At 45.4% G+C, this 13,713-nt stretch overlaps 1 protein-coding gene across 5 annotated transcripts in view; it reads right to left on the bottom strand.

Annotated features, from left to right (window-relative positions):
- Positions 1-8,969: 8,969 nt before the first annotated feature.
- Positions 8,970-13,713, bottom strand: part of LOC124770046 (diphosphomevalonate decarboxylase-like) — a 68,699-nt gene continuing 63,955 nt past the window's right edge. For all 5 annotated transcript variants that reach the window (XM_047249174.1, XM_047249172.1, XM_047249176.1 and 2 more), the window contains 2 exons: positions 10,803-10,976; positions 8,970-9,181 (listed from right to left, as the gene is read on the bottom strand). In XM_047249174.1, coding sequence (XP_047105130.1) covers positions 10,824-10,976 — 153 coding nt within the window. In that variant the 3' untranslated portion in view covers positions 8,970-9,181; positions 10,803-10,823. The remainder of the gene's footprint in view (positions 9,182-10,802; positions 10,977-13,713) is intronic.

The following is a 13,713-nucleotide window of genomic DNA, read 5'->3' as shown; positions in this document are numbered from 1 at the left end:
GAATCCTGAAGTGATGCAGTCCTTCAACAAAGGAAATAGCTTACAATACATTAGTTTGTCCAGTCTTAGAGTCTTGGGGTCTGATTCAAGAGAAGGTCCAAAAAAGAGTGGCAAGATTCATGACTGGTTCATTTAGCCATCGCAAGAGTGTTACAAATCTCATAGAAAGTTTGAAGTGGGACGCACTTGCAGATAGACGGCACACTAAACGGAAGGGGCTGCTCACTAAATTCCGAAATCCGATCTTCATCAAGGATGTAGAGCATATATTATTACCACAAATTTCAAATCATGCAGTGATCACCATTTGAAGATAAGGGAAATTAGAGATCGTACTGAGGCTTTCAGACAGTCGTTTTTCCCTCGCGCGATCCACAAGTGGAACAGAGGGGGTGAAATATGTCTTTGGTGTGAATTGTCCCCTCCGCCAGACACCACTTGATGGCTAGTAGAGTATATATGTAGATGTAGATAACCTTGCACGATCTATCACAGGCAGCAAGAAATCCGCTACTGCTCTTACTACCCATTCAGACTATTACACACACCCCCTGCGGGTCCAGGGTAAGAATAGGCCCGAGGTATTCCGGCCTGTCGTAAGAGGAGACTAAAAGGAGTTTCAACCATTTCGGCGTTCAATGTGATGGTCCCCATTGGGGTTTGACCTCCATTTTTCAAAATTCTACAGAAGTACGAGCCTTTTGGGGAAGGACACCTTACGTGGTGTATCACCGGTCCTCAGTGCACTAAGACCTTGGCACTCATCATCGTAACCGCGTTGTAACTGCACTCACTGTTCATCAATATGGGCCTACACACCTGATGGGTTGCACAAGTTACGCCCATAGTGCGTCTCCATCTGCACCTACGATCATGATGGACTTTCCATGGCACCCGAAATCCAGCACAGTAGCCAGCCTGTTGTGGTGGGGTCGTCATGTACCCTCTAGGTTGTAGCCCCCTGACAACACAGGGATCATACTGCTGATACCTGAGCTGCACCCTCCCCACGTAAGCCCAGGAGTAGATGCCCGTCTACCTGGGGCATCAGGACTCCTGGCAACAGTCATCCTGCCAGGTGGCCCTTGCTGAGGCTGGGTGGCGCCCGTTGGGAGAGCCCCTGGTTGGAGTGGGTGGTATCGGGGCGGACGTTTTGCAGATGAAACGTCAACATGCATCAGGTCGCTCTGCGGCCGCGTCTTCTAAGAGGGAAGGTTCTGTCTCTGTCTCTGGTACTGGTACTTCTGCCTTTCCCCCCTTGGCCACTCCCTGGGAGGAAGGACAGGCCCGCCGGCTTGGGACGACATACTTCCCCCCGCTATTTAGTCTGTTCTCGGACCAATGGGGGACGTTCGCCACCTCCAAGCCCATGTTCCTTGTACAGCATATCAAGGATATCTTCGGAGAAATTGAGGCTCTTAGTAAAATGCGTTTGGGGTCCATTCTCATAAAGACCACCTCCGCTACACAGTCGGTGGTGCTCCAGGCATGCGACCGACTAGGGAACATCCCAGTGTCCATTGTCCCACATCTGGCGCTCAATAGGACGCAGGGGATTATTTTCCATCGGGACCTCCCGCTGCAATCTGATGGGGAGCTCAGGACCAACCTGGAGTGCCGTGGCGTGCATTTCGTCCGGCGAGTCCAGCGCGGCCCCAAAGATCGTCGCGTTGACACTGGGGCCTTTATCCTCGCCTTCGAGGGGGATGTTCTCCCGGAGAAGGTAAAGGTGATGTGCTACCGGTGTGACGTGCGACCTTACTTCCCACCTCCTATGCGATGCTTTCGATGTTTGCACTTCGGGCACATGTCGTCACAGTGTGAAGCTGAGCCCCTTTGTGGCAACTGTGGACGTCCTCTTCATGTGGGACATGCATGCACCGCACCACCTCGGTGCGTCAATTGTCCTGACCTCCACCCACCTAGCTCTTTCGACTGCCCTGCATATCAGAAGGAGAAGAAGATACAAGAATTGAAAACCTTGGACTGTCTGTCTTATTCTGAGGCCAGGAAGAAATATGGTCGCCTCCATCCCGTGATGGTGACAACGTCGTTTGCTTCGGTCGTGTCCACACCTTCCGCAGTATCCTCACCCCTATCCTGTCCCCCCTCCACCTCCTCACCCCATCCAGGGTCTCTGCCTCTGCCTCCCAAATCCCTCCCTTCCAAATCCTTCTACCTCACAGCCCCTGCCCCCTCTGCCCCAGGGGCCACCCTTCCTCCTCCTCCTCCTCCTCCTCCTCCTCCTCCTCCACCGCCGCCGCCTGAGAAGTGATCCTCTTCTCAGGCGTCCATCGGGGAAACGTTATGGACCCCGGCTTCTGAGGTCCGGCATTCAAAACAGGACCCCGAGCGTGTGGACTTTCTTCAGGTCCAGCCCCCACAGCCCACCATCCCTGTGACTCATCGGTCTTCCAAGAAGGCCTCAAAGAAGAAGTATTTATCCCCCTCTCCACCCTTGCACGTTTCGTCTGATGCTCCATCCGCCAGTTGCTGCTCCCGGCCGTCCTCAGTTTCGCCGGCACGCTCTGCTGCCAGGCGCTAAGCTGGCCTGTCATCGGCAGATGATGCTGCCCCTCCTGCATAACCCAGGAACGTGGCCGCAGCTGGCGATGACTCGATGGAACAGGATCCGCCTCCCAACGGTTGTAGCGATGTTCCCTCGAAACCTGGCCCTCCGCGGCCATCGAGGTGACCAGCTCTTCACCCGTTTCGTTCCCCCTTTCTCTGATTTGCAATGGCTCTATTACATTGGAACATAAGAGGTATTCGATCTAATGGGGAGGAATTACAACTGCTACTCCGCCTGCACTGTCCACTCGTCATTGGTCTCCAGGAAATGAAGCTACGCCCAACTGACTGTATTGCTTTTACCCACTATACCTCCGAGCGATCTGACCTAACCCCTGTGGACAGTATTCCAGCTCATGCTGGGGTCATGTTGCTTGTTCAGGACGATGTCTATTACCATCCCATCCCATCCCATTGACCACCCCACTCCAAGCAATAGCTGTCCTTATTACTCTTTCTGCCTTTACTTTTTCTGTTTGTACTGTCTACACTCCATCGTCATCCGCAGTTTGTCGGGCTGGCATGATGCACCTGATTGCTCAGCTTCCTCCGCCATTTTTATTGTTTGGTGACTTAAATGCCCATCATCCCCTTTGGGGTTCTCCTGCATCCTGTCAGAGAGGCTCCCTCTTGGTGGATGTTTTCAACCATCTCAATCTTGTCTGCCTCAATACCAGCACCCCGACTTTCCTCTCGGTCTCTATTCATACCTATTCCCACTTGGACCTCTCGATCTGTTCTACCACTCTTGCCCATCGGTTCGAGTGGTATGTCCTTTCTGACACCTATTCGAGCGACCATTTCCCCTATGTCGTTCGTCTCCTGCACCACACCCCATCCCCATGTCCCTCGAGCTGGAACATACCGAAAGCTGACTGGGGACTTTACTCCTCGCTGGCAACCTTTCCAGACCAAGATTTTCTCAACTGTGAGAGTCCAGTTGAATACCTCATGGCTGTTATCATCAATGCTGCTGAACGTTCCATTCCTCGTACTACCTCTTCTTCACATCGCGTTTCAGTCCCCTGGTGGAAAGAGGCTTTCAGAGACGCTATCCATGCTCGACGACGTGCTTTACGCACCTTTCGCCACCGTCCTGCGCTGGCGAATTGTATTAATTGCAAACGGCTCTGAGCGCAATGTCGTCAAGTCATCAAAGACAGCAAAAAAGCTGGTTGGGCCTCTTTCACAAGCTCCTTTAACAGTTTTACTCCCTCTTCTGTCGTCTGGGGTGGCCCGTGCCAGCTGTTGGGCATTAAGGCCCACTCCTCAGTACCTGGCCTGACTTCAGGTATGAGGTACTTGTGGACCCTGTGGATGTCTCTAACGCCTTCGGCCGCTTTTTCGTGGAGGTTTAAAGCTCCGCCCATTACCACCCTGCCTTCCTTCCCAGAAAAGAGGCAGAAGAGGCTCGGCAACCTTCCTTCCACTCGCTGAATCTAGAAGATTATAATGCCCCCTTTACCATGCGGGAACTCGAACGTGCACTTGCACTGTCCCGGTCCTCTGCTCCGGGGCCAGATGCCATTCACGTTCAGATGCTGACACACCTTTCTCCGGTAGGCAAATGCTTTCTTCTTCGTACGTATAATCGCGTCTGGACTGATGGTCAGGTCCCCATGCATTGGCGTGAGGCCGCCTTCGTTCCCATACCCAAACCCGAGAAGGATAGACACCTTCCTTCTAGTTACCACCCCATTTCTCTTACAAGCTGTGTCTGTAAGGTGATGGAGCGCATGGTTAGCGCTCGGTTGGTTTGGATTCTTGAATCTCGACAGCTACTTACCAATGTTCAATGTGGCTTTTGTTGACACCGCTCCGCTGTTGACCATCTTGTGACCTTGTCGACGTTCATCATGAACAACTTTTTGCGAAAGTACCAAACGGTAACTGTGTTCTTCAATTTTGAGAAGGCTTACAATACCTGTTGGAGAGGAGGTATCCTCCGCACTATGCACAGGTGAGGCCTACGTGGTCGCCTGCCCCTTTTTATTGATTCATTTTTAACAGATCAAATTTTTCGGATACATGTGGGTTCCGTATTGTCTGACATCGTCCTCCAGGAGAACGGAGTGCCTCAAGGCTCCGTTTTGAGCATAGCTCTTTTTGCCATAGCGATCAATCCAATTATGGATTGCATTCCACCTAACATCTCCGGCTCTCTTTTCATCGATGACTTCGCAATCTACTGCAGTGCCCAGAGAACATGCCTCCTGGAGCGCTGCCTTCAGCGTTGTCTAGACAGCCTATACTCATGGAATGTGGCTAATGGCTTCCAGTTCTCTGAAGAGAAGATGGTTTGCATCAACTTTGGCGATATAAAGCATTCCTTCCACCATCCTTACATCTCGGTCCCGTTGTTCTCCCATTCGTGGAGACAACGAAGTTTTTAGGGCTCACACTGGACAAGAAACTTTGTTGGTCTCCGCATGTCTCTTATTTGGCTGCCAGTTGTACATGTTCCCTTAATGTCCTCCGTGTTCTTAGTGGTTCATCTTGGGGAGCGGATCGCACTGTCCTGCTTTGCTTATATCGGTCCATAGTCCGATCAAAGCTGGATTATGGGAGTCTTGTCTATTTGTCTGCTCGGCCATCCGTCTTACGCCGTCTCAACTCCATCCATCATCTGGCGTTATGTCTTACGACCGGAGCATTCTATACTAGTCCCATCAAGAGTCTTTATGCTGAAGCTGCCGAATTACCATTGACCTACCGGCGCAACATACTGCTTTGTCATATGCCTGCCGGCTGTTGTCAATGCCCAACCACCCCTCTTATCAGTCCTTCTTCGACGATTCTCTCGACCGTCAGTATGGGTTGTGTGTGTCTGCCTTGGATTTTGCTCTCCCTACCACCTTCAGAGAGGGTGAGAGCCCGACACCACTTTGGCTCCAGGCTCCAGTTCACATTCATCTTGACCTCAGCTCGCTCCCGAAGGAGGGTACTCCGGATGCTGTGTATTTCTCATGGTTTGTCGAACTTCGTGCGCGACTTGCCAGTAACACCTTTATTTACACTGATGGCTCCAGAACTGACGATGGTGTCGGCTGTGCCTTTGTCGTCGGGGACGTCACCTTTAAATACCAGCTACTCGACCAGTGTTCCAGCTTTACAGCTGAGCTTTTTGCTCTCTATCAGGCCATTCAATATGACCGCCGCCACCGCCATTCTCTGATGTACTCTGCTATGATTCACTCAGTGCTCTTCAGAGCCTTGGAGCTCCATATCCGGTCCATCCCTTGGTGCAACAGATCCAGCAATCCCTCCATTCTTTTGCTGATAATGGCTCTCCTGTTAGCTTTATGTGGGTTCCAGGCCATGTAGAAGAGCCTGGGAATGAGGCTGCTGATGCTGCGGCCAAGGCTGCAGCCCTCCTGCCTCGGCCAGCCTCCCTTTGTGCCCCATTGTCTGACATTAGTGGGGTTGTTTGTAAGAGGTTTGAGTCATTATGGTGGGATACTTGGTCGTCACTTCAAGAAAATAAGCTCCGGGCCATAAAATCGTTCCCAACAGCTTGGACAACCTCCTGCCAACCATCTCGGCAAGAGGAGGTCATTGTGGCCAGGCTGTGGATTGGGCATTGCCGGTTTAGCCACCGCTACCTGCTGTCCAGTGACCCCACCCCGCAGTGCCCTTGTGGTCATGCATTGACAGTGCGCCATGTTTTATTGTCGTGTCCCTGTTTTAATCAATCTCGTGTTGTCCTGTCTCTGCCCTACCTTGCAGGAAAGTAGTTGAGCGCCCTAAAACCCACACTTTTCATCCACTATCTATCTCCTTGATGCAACTGTATTAGCGGGTAACCCTACCCAGATGTATGGATAACACCACAGCTCCACATCTCATAAAGTTGTTGATTAGTAACTAACAATTACCGAGGTAACAACAGATCTTTTGAGATGATCACCAATTTGGTGTAGGCATGGAGGGGCTCCACCCCTAAAAAGAAAAAGAAAAAAATGGGGGGGGGGGGGGGTGGTGCAGCTGTGGGATACTAATCTGGCTGTTGCCTGCCATGCAGCCTGATAACCAGGACTAATTGGGGAGGGGGGGGGGGTGACATTTCTTTTCATAGAGCACCCCTCTAATTATCATCTGCAGCACCCTTACTGCACAGTGGTACATCAACGAGACTCTAGCGCCATTTTGTTGCCTGTCATGGCAAGCCCTCCTGGTATTACACTTCAGCGGGATGATGCCCATCTGCACACAGCAGGAGCTTCTACTCTTGTCTTTGTGATTGCCAAACCCTGCCACAGCCAGCAAGGGGTGGGGTCCTCCAAACAGATTCAGATTTTGATGATCTGACATGCCAAATAGACAAGATTTGGCACAATATTCCTCAGGAGGACATCCAACAACTGTGTCAATCAATGCCAACCGCACAGGAGGGTAGCCACGCAGTCTGAGGCATCTTGTCATGGTCCACACGGTTCCCCCCCCCCCCCCCCCCCCCCCCCCCCCCGTCGGAGGTTCAAGTCCTCCCTCGGACACGGGTGTGTGTGTCATCCTTAGCGTAAGTTAGCTTAAGTTAGATTAAATAGTGTGTAAGCTTAGGGACTGACGACCTCAGCAGCGTGGTCCAATAAGACCTTACCACAAATTTCCAATCAATGCCAAATCGAATAATTGTCATAGATGGACCAATACATTATTGACTTACTTAGTTTGTCAAGCTCTTTCTCTCACATAAATAGTCCTATAATAATTTGTTTGTCTGTACATGTACGTCTCATCTACTGATTTCTGTCCCATTCAGATAATTCCTTTATGGTGCATTGTCATTTTTTTCAGTGTAGTAGGAAAAGAATCAGAGAAAACTGAAAACTGCTGAAAAGACTTATGGAGAATTTTGAAATGTCTGTGGTAGAGAATCCAGATATGTACATGGGATACAAATAATGGATAGAATATTTCTTCATCAAAAAAAGTATGTGAGCAAAGTACTGGAAAAATTCAATATATTTGCCTGTAAGACCTGGCCGAAGACTCCTTTAGTTCCAGAGCCAAAGACAAGTAATCCAGCGTTACCACAAGTTTACCGAAGTGAAATTCCCTGTATTCCAGACACCGTTTTTGCATTTTTCCCTGATTAATTTTGAGATCTGAAGGGTAAGTTGACAAAAAAATGCAACAACGTCTGTATTCCTGGACATGTTTTCAACTCTAAATTTGAATGAGCAGCAAATTATTGTCTCCATTACAGGATCTGTGATCTGGAGCGTAAGTGAACAGGTAACTTGTGTAAATAAAAGCCATTTTAGTTACAGGGTTTCTGTGCTTATTCACAAGTTAACCCTGAATTAACAGCAAGTTTTTGTTCATCCTCCCACACACGATTTATAACTTTCTGGGTGAGATAATCCAAAAATTAGATTTTCCAGTCTTTCTATCTCTCTTTTTTTTAAATTTGTGTGAACATTCCAAATTCCCTGATTCCCAGAACTTGTGGCAGCCCTGAAATTAAGGGTGAACACATTAAATTTCCTTATTGTGAAGCCATAGGAAAGTTTCTGTATTGATCCTGTAAAACTAGACAAGATTGTGGATTCGCACTCAATTATGAGATCTCCTTCACAGAAGACCAAAAGGAAAGGTATTGCCAAAACATCAAAAACACTCTGAGATATCTACAGGATTTCAAGAATTATGGTCTTTTCTGTAAGAAGATGAATGACATTGTTCATTTAAATGTCTACTGTAATGCTGATTGTGCACAAATGTAAGAGACAGGAGGAGTACAAATGCTTATATTATTCTTTATGATGGTGCTTACATTATTTGGTATTACAAAAAACAAAATGTAATAATTACTTCATCAACTCGAGCAGAATGCACCAAAGAAATAAAACATGTCAAGACTCTACTACAAGAGCTCTCCACAAGAGAAATGAAGACCATTCTCCATGAAAATAAAGTGTTACCCAGCTGATCAAATCAGAACATATAGATGAAATGAACATACATTTGAAATTGCTCTATGTTACTGAGCAACACAGAGAAGATTTGTCTGGGATAAAGTATTGCAATACAGATGAACAATCTGTAGACATACTTAGCAAAGCTCTTCAAAGTTCTATGTTAGAGAAATGTAGAAATGCTATTATAAGTCAATTATCATAACTTCTTTTTTTAGAAAAAATTGAGTGGTAACTGTTTATTAAGAGAGTGAGTAAAAATGCAAAACTTATGCTTTAGATTTAATGACAAAAAACATTGTATTTTAAGGGGTGATGTTAAAAGCATTGAAGAGTTGGTAATCAGAATAAGAAGTATAATGTGAGGTAACTGTTCAATCAGAGTGCATATTGTAATACTCATAATAAAGTGAACACATGAAAGTGAAAACACAACAAATTATTTTATGAGTGCTCAGAACACAATAAGTATAATTGTTATAATTTTTTAGAAACATTTATTGATGCAATGATAGTACATAAGTTCATTAAAGATGTGCTTGCTTTTTTGGTGCTATTTAAACTCACTGTCAACCAAACTCTTATCACTATATTCATTTAAGGCCATGTTTAGTAGTGTGTTTTGCACCACAATTTCCATTCAAAAGTTATTGTTGAAAGTATTGTTTAACACAAATAATCTAGAGTGGCATCTGAAAAGTAAAATAAAATCCGATAAACCAGATATGCTAAAATAGGAAAAAACATTATCTTAAAGAATTGTTGTCACAATGGCACTGTATACTGAAAAATATGTATTTGGGATGTAAACAAATTAGATCCAAATTGTTCAGCATTACAAAATTTTGCAAATATATTGTCTTTTTAAATCAATAAAACAGTGGGGCCACAGAACTGGAGATTACAAGTTTTATTTAACTCTGAACTGAATTCAATAGCTGAAGAGTCCTCATATCTGGTTAAAGTAATGCTCAGTGAAAGATGTGATGGTTTGATTGAAAATATCCCTAAGCTGTTATTTATGAACATAAAGAACTATGCAGACACACACATGAAATACAAGATACAACAGAATTTTGACAAGAAATCATGTTGCACTGAAAATATATGGATAGGAAGCCATATTCAGATATCAGAGCAGACAACTGTTCAGAATAAAAAGTTTTGTTACAACATCTGTGAATGAATTGCTACTGACATATCGTAAGCCAGTTCTGTTGTTATCCATGACATAAATAAAATACCATGATGACCTAATTATATTATTTCCAGCAATTTGCTTGTCATATTTGTAGCTATGGCTAATTTCCAAGGAGAAAGTTACAAACCTCATTTGCTAGTAGGTACATATTATTTTCCTTGTGGTGTGATGGCCTGACAGATATACAACCTAAATAATTGCAAAGATGGAGGGTAATTAGGTGTCATAACTGAATACACTGACAGAATGGAAATCTAATAATTAACATGGTAAAAGATCATACACATCCTGCATGTCATCACACACGCAAAAATCATACCAGGCACTATGTTACACAAATAAACGACAATTGCATTTTGAGAATACCTGGATTTGAACTGCAATTATTAATGTGATTGCAGTTAGAAATAATTAATTACAGATTCAGAAAAGTTATGCCACTGCCCCCTGCCCTCTCCCCCCCCCCCCCCCCATCCCCAAACATTAAGTTAAACATGTTACATCTCATCAGTTTAATGAAGCTGTAAATAACCTGGGATGAGGCCAAAATTCAGACATTACCAGAAAAATCTCAAATGCTGGACAAAATGAAAGATAGCGCATGTGCACGCGCGCGCGCGCGCGCGCACACACACACACACACACACACACACACACACACACACACACACACCTTGAGTTATGGGGACTATTTATCCACACACACACACACACACACACACACACACACACACACACACACACACACACACACCCACCTTGAGTTATGGGGACTATTTATCCACTGTGGAACATAATCATCCCACAGAATGAGAGAAAATTCGTATCCTTTCCTTTTCCAGTTGATCATCCAATAAAAATAAGGATATGAGAATATATAAAGAGCTCTAATCAGGAGGAAGCTTGAGTGTAAACTGTGACTTCAAATGATAACAAAGTGAAATACATTTAAAATTTATACCAGCGCTAAAATGTGCCATGGCTGTCACTTTTGAATCAGTATATAGAAGGTTTGAGGTATATTACATAATGCTTTGTTTCTTGAGCTTAGAAATAATAGTACAACTGATAGTACTATCAGTTGTAGATTTGTGTCTCATATTTAATCGTACTTTGATTCCTTCATTATTTCTTCATACGACCAGGTTCTTTGGTACTCCTGACTCTGTCAAGAGATGCTCATTCTGACTCTTCAGTTCCTTTGGTCCATTTCCAAGACGCGTGTGGATTATATATTTTAATGACCCTTCCATTTGCTGTTCCATACCAAAAGCAGCTTGCATTTCCTGAAATATTCGGTGATATTAATCTAAGCAGATTTAGTTAAACATAGCAGAAATAACACAATGGAAACTTGGTTTCTTCCAAAGAATGTAATGAACATTACATATTTGTGTGAAAAAAGAAAATCTCCAAGTAATCATTTTGAAATAAAATTCAGGCAATTAATTAATCTGATCAAAATGTCTATTAGCCAAACCTCCCTTTCTAAGCCATTGCTCCAGTTTTAATAATTTTGTGCATAGTATATCAAGTTGATCCCCATTATATTAAATAATAATGGTTCTCAAATAACCAGAGAAGAGATGTGGACACTTTCTTACAAACATATATTGTCTGCGCATTTTCGATGTAAATGTCTAAACTGTGTTTCAAATTTAAAACTGACAACCTCTTCACAAACATTATGAGAGTTTGTCAAAATTTACAACTTAATTGAACTTACTTGCACCATTCTTCGAAACAAACCACTTGAGACTGCATTACAACAGCCAGCCACAAAACGAGAATGAATCTTGCACTTAGTTCAGTCCATAGTTGAGACTGTCAGCGAATACAAGAGAATTCGTTACTGAGCAATGGAAAGTCCAGGACAGAATAACAACAATATGGAAAGAAGACAGACGCAATGAAAGGAATGCTAGAAATATTTAAGCTTTTGGACAAAGTACTTCTTCAGAAGGAGAACTCTAACACATTCACACTCACAAGCATTCTGTCTCTGGGCACTAAGGCCAGCCTGAGACAGTGTCGGAGCATTAACCAGCTGGAGTGGGTGGTGGGGGTAGGGAAGAAGTATGGGATGGGGAGGGGGAGGGATAGCATGATAGGGTGGGGGAGATGCTAGTACTGCCTGTGGGAGCATGCATGGACATGGTTAAGGACAGGACAGGGGTGCTGGGTACTGGGCACTGCATCGATAGGCTGTACTGCTGGGACAGAGGGGGGGGGGGAGAAGCAGAGAAGAGGAAAGGAAGGACTTGCAGGTACATTGCTGGGATAGAACATGTATGTACTGTTATAAGAGCAGGGAAGGGGACAGACAAATGGAGGACTGGGACCAGCAAAGGTTGAGGCCAGGAGGGTTATGAAAACAAAGGTTATATTGTAAAGAGAGTTCCCACCTGCACAATTCAGAACGGCTGGCTTTAGTGCAAAGAAGCCAGATGGCATAGGCTGTGAAGCAGTTGTTAAAGTGATTGATAGGGTAACAGATGCCAGTGACAGGACTTGAGTGGGTGGTAGTATTAGGATGTATGGGACCCGTCTTGCATCTGGGCATCTTGCAGGGATATGAGACATGAGATGAAGGGTTTGTAGCAGGGATGGCGTAGGGATGGACAAATATATTGCTTTGGTTGCATACGCAGCAGAATACTGTTGGGGGATGGGAGGGGAGGATGTTCCTCATTTCAGGTCAGGATTAGAGATAGTCGATACACTGATGGAGAAACCTATTCAGTTGGTCCAGTCCTGTATGGTACCGAGTCTGAAAAGAGTGTTTCTTTGTGGCCAGATTGTGGTTATGAAGGGGGGAGGGGGAGGGGGGTGACTGTGATAAAAGGCACAAGAGATGTGTTTCTGGACAAGGTTGGGAGGGTAATTTTGGTCTGCAAAGACCTCAGTGAGACTCTTGGAATATTTGGAGAGGGAATGCTTGTCACTACATATGTGATGACCACTGGTGGCTAAGCTGCATGGAAGGAACTTGTTGATGTGGAAAGGATGGCAGAAGTCGAGATTGAGGTATTTTTGATGGGTAATAGGGTTGATGTGAACGAAGCTAAGGATGTAGCCATATTTGAGATGGAAGTCAACTTCAAGGAAGGTGGCTTGTTGGACAGGAGACCAGTTGAAGTGCATGGGGAAAAAGTTGTTGAGGTTGTGAAGCAATATGGATAGGGTGCCCTTACCCTTGGTCCAGAACATGAAAATGTCATCAATGAAGAGGTTAGCTTACATTAATGCCCACTGCTGAAACACCGGTTTGTTTGCAGGTAATGCCTTTAAAAGAGAGGTAATTATGCCTGAGGATATAGTTGGTTATGGTGACCAGGAAAGAGGTTGTAGGTTTGGAGGCAGTCAGGCATTGTGAAAGGTAGTGTTGATCCACAAGGACAGAGATTTTCTCAATGGAGCATACTGTGTGGTTGGGTATGTAGAAGTTAGGAGTGCAGGGAGCAATTCAGTTGAGGTGACAGACTCAGGGGAGAAATTCAGGGATGGACTTTGGGATTTTAGAGAGGACAAAAGATCCTGCTGGATTTTTAGAATCAGGTCACTGTGGGAGGTCTTGTACGTGGACTTGCCTGACAGCTGGCAGAGATCTTTCACCAGATAATACCTGCTGTTCATCAACACAGTGGCTGTTTGTTGGCAGCTATGATTAGAAGGCTGGGATCAGTTTGTAGGTCATCGATTGCAGTCCTTTCTGTGAGTGTGAGGATTCATTTCCATGTTGAGGGATTTAGGGGATGATGGTGAGGCAAGGTCTGAGGCCAGGAAATTCTGAAAAGTTAAGAGAGGGTAATTTAGAGCCAATGGATGGAGGAGTACTCTGAGTCAGGCTGGGATCAACAGTGGTTTTAAACTGGATCTGATTGGTGGGTTAAGTGACGAAAAAATGCTTCCACTCCAGGGTGCAGGGAGAAGGAGAGGAGATCTTTAACAAGCCCAGCATGACTGAATCTCAAAATGGGGCAAAAGCTAAGACATTTGGAAAGGATGAATACTGCAGCTGTT

The sequence above is a fragment of the Schistocerca piceifrons genome, unplaced genomic scaffold (assembly GCF_021461385.2).
Source record: "Schistocerca piceifrons isolate TAMUIC-IGC-003096 unplaced genomic scaffold, iqSchPice1.1 HiC_scaffold_730, whole genome shotgun sequence".
NCBI classification, from domain to species: domain Eukaryota; kingdom Metazoa; phylum Arthropoda; class Insecta; order Orthoptera; family Acrididae; genus Schistocerca; species Schistocerca piceifrons.
Note: the sequence above shows the minus strand (reverse complement) of the source record. Positions and strands in the feature narration are given on the sequence as shown.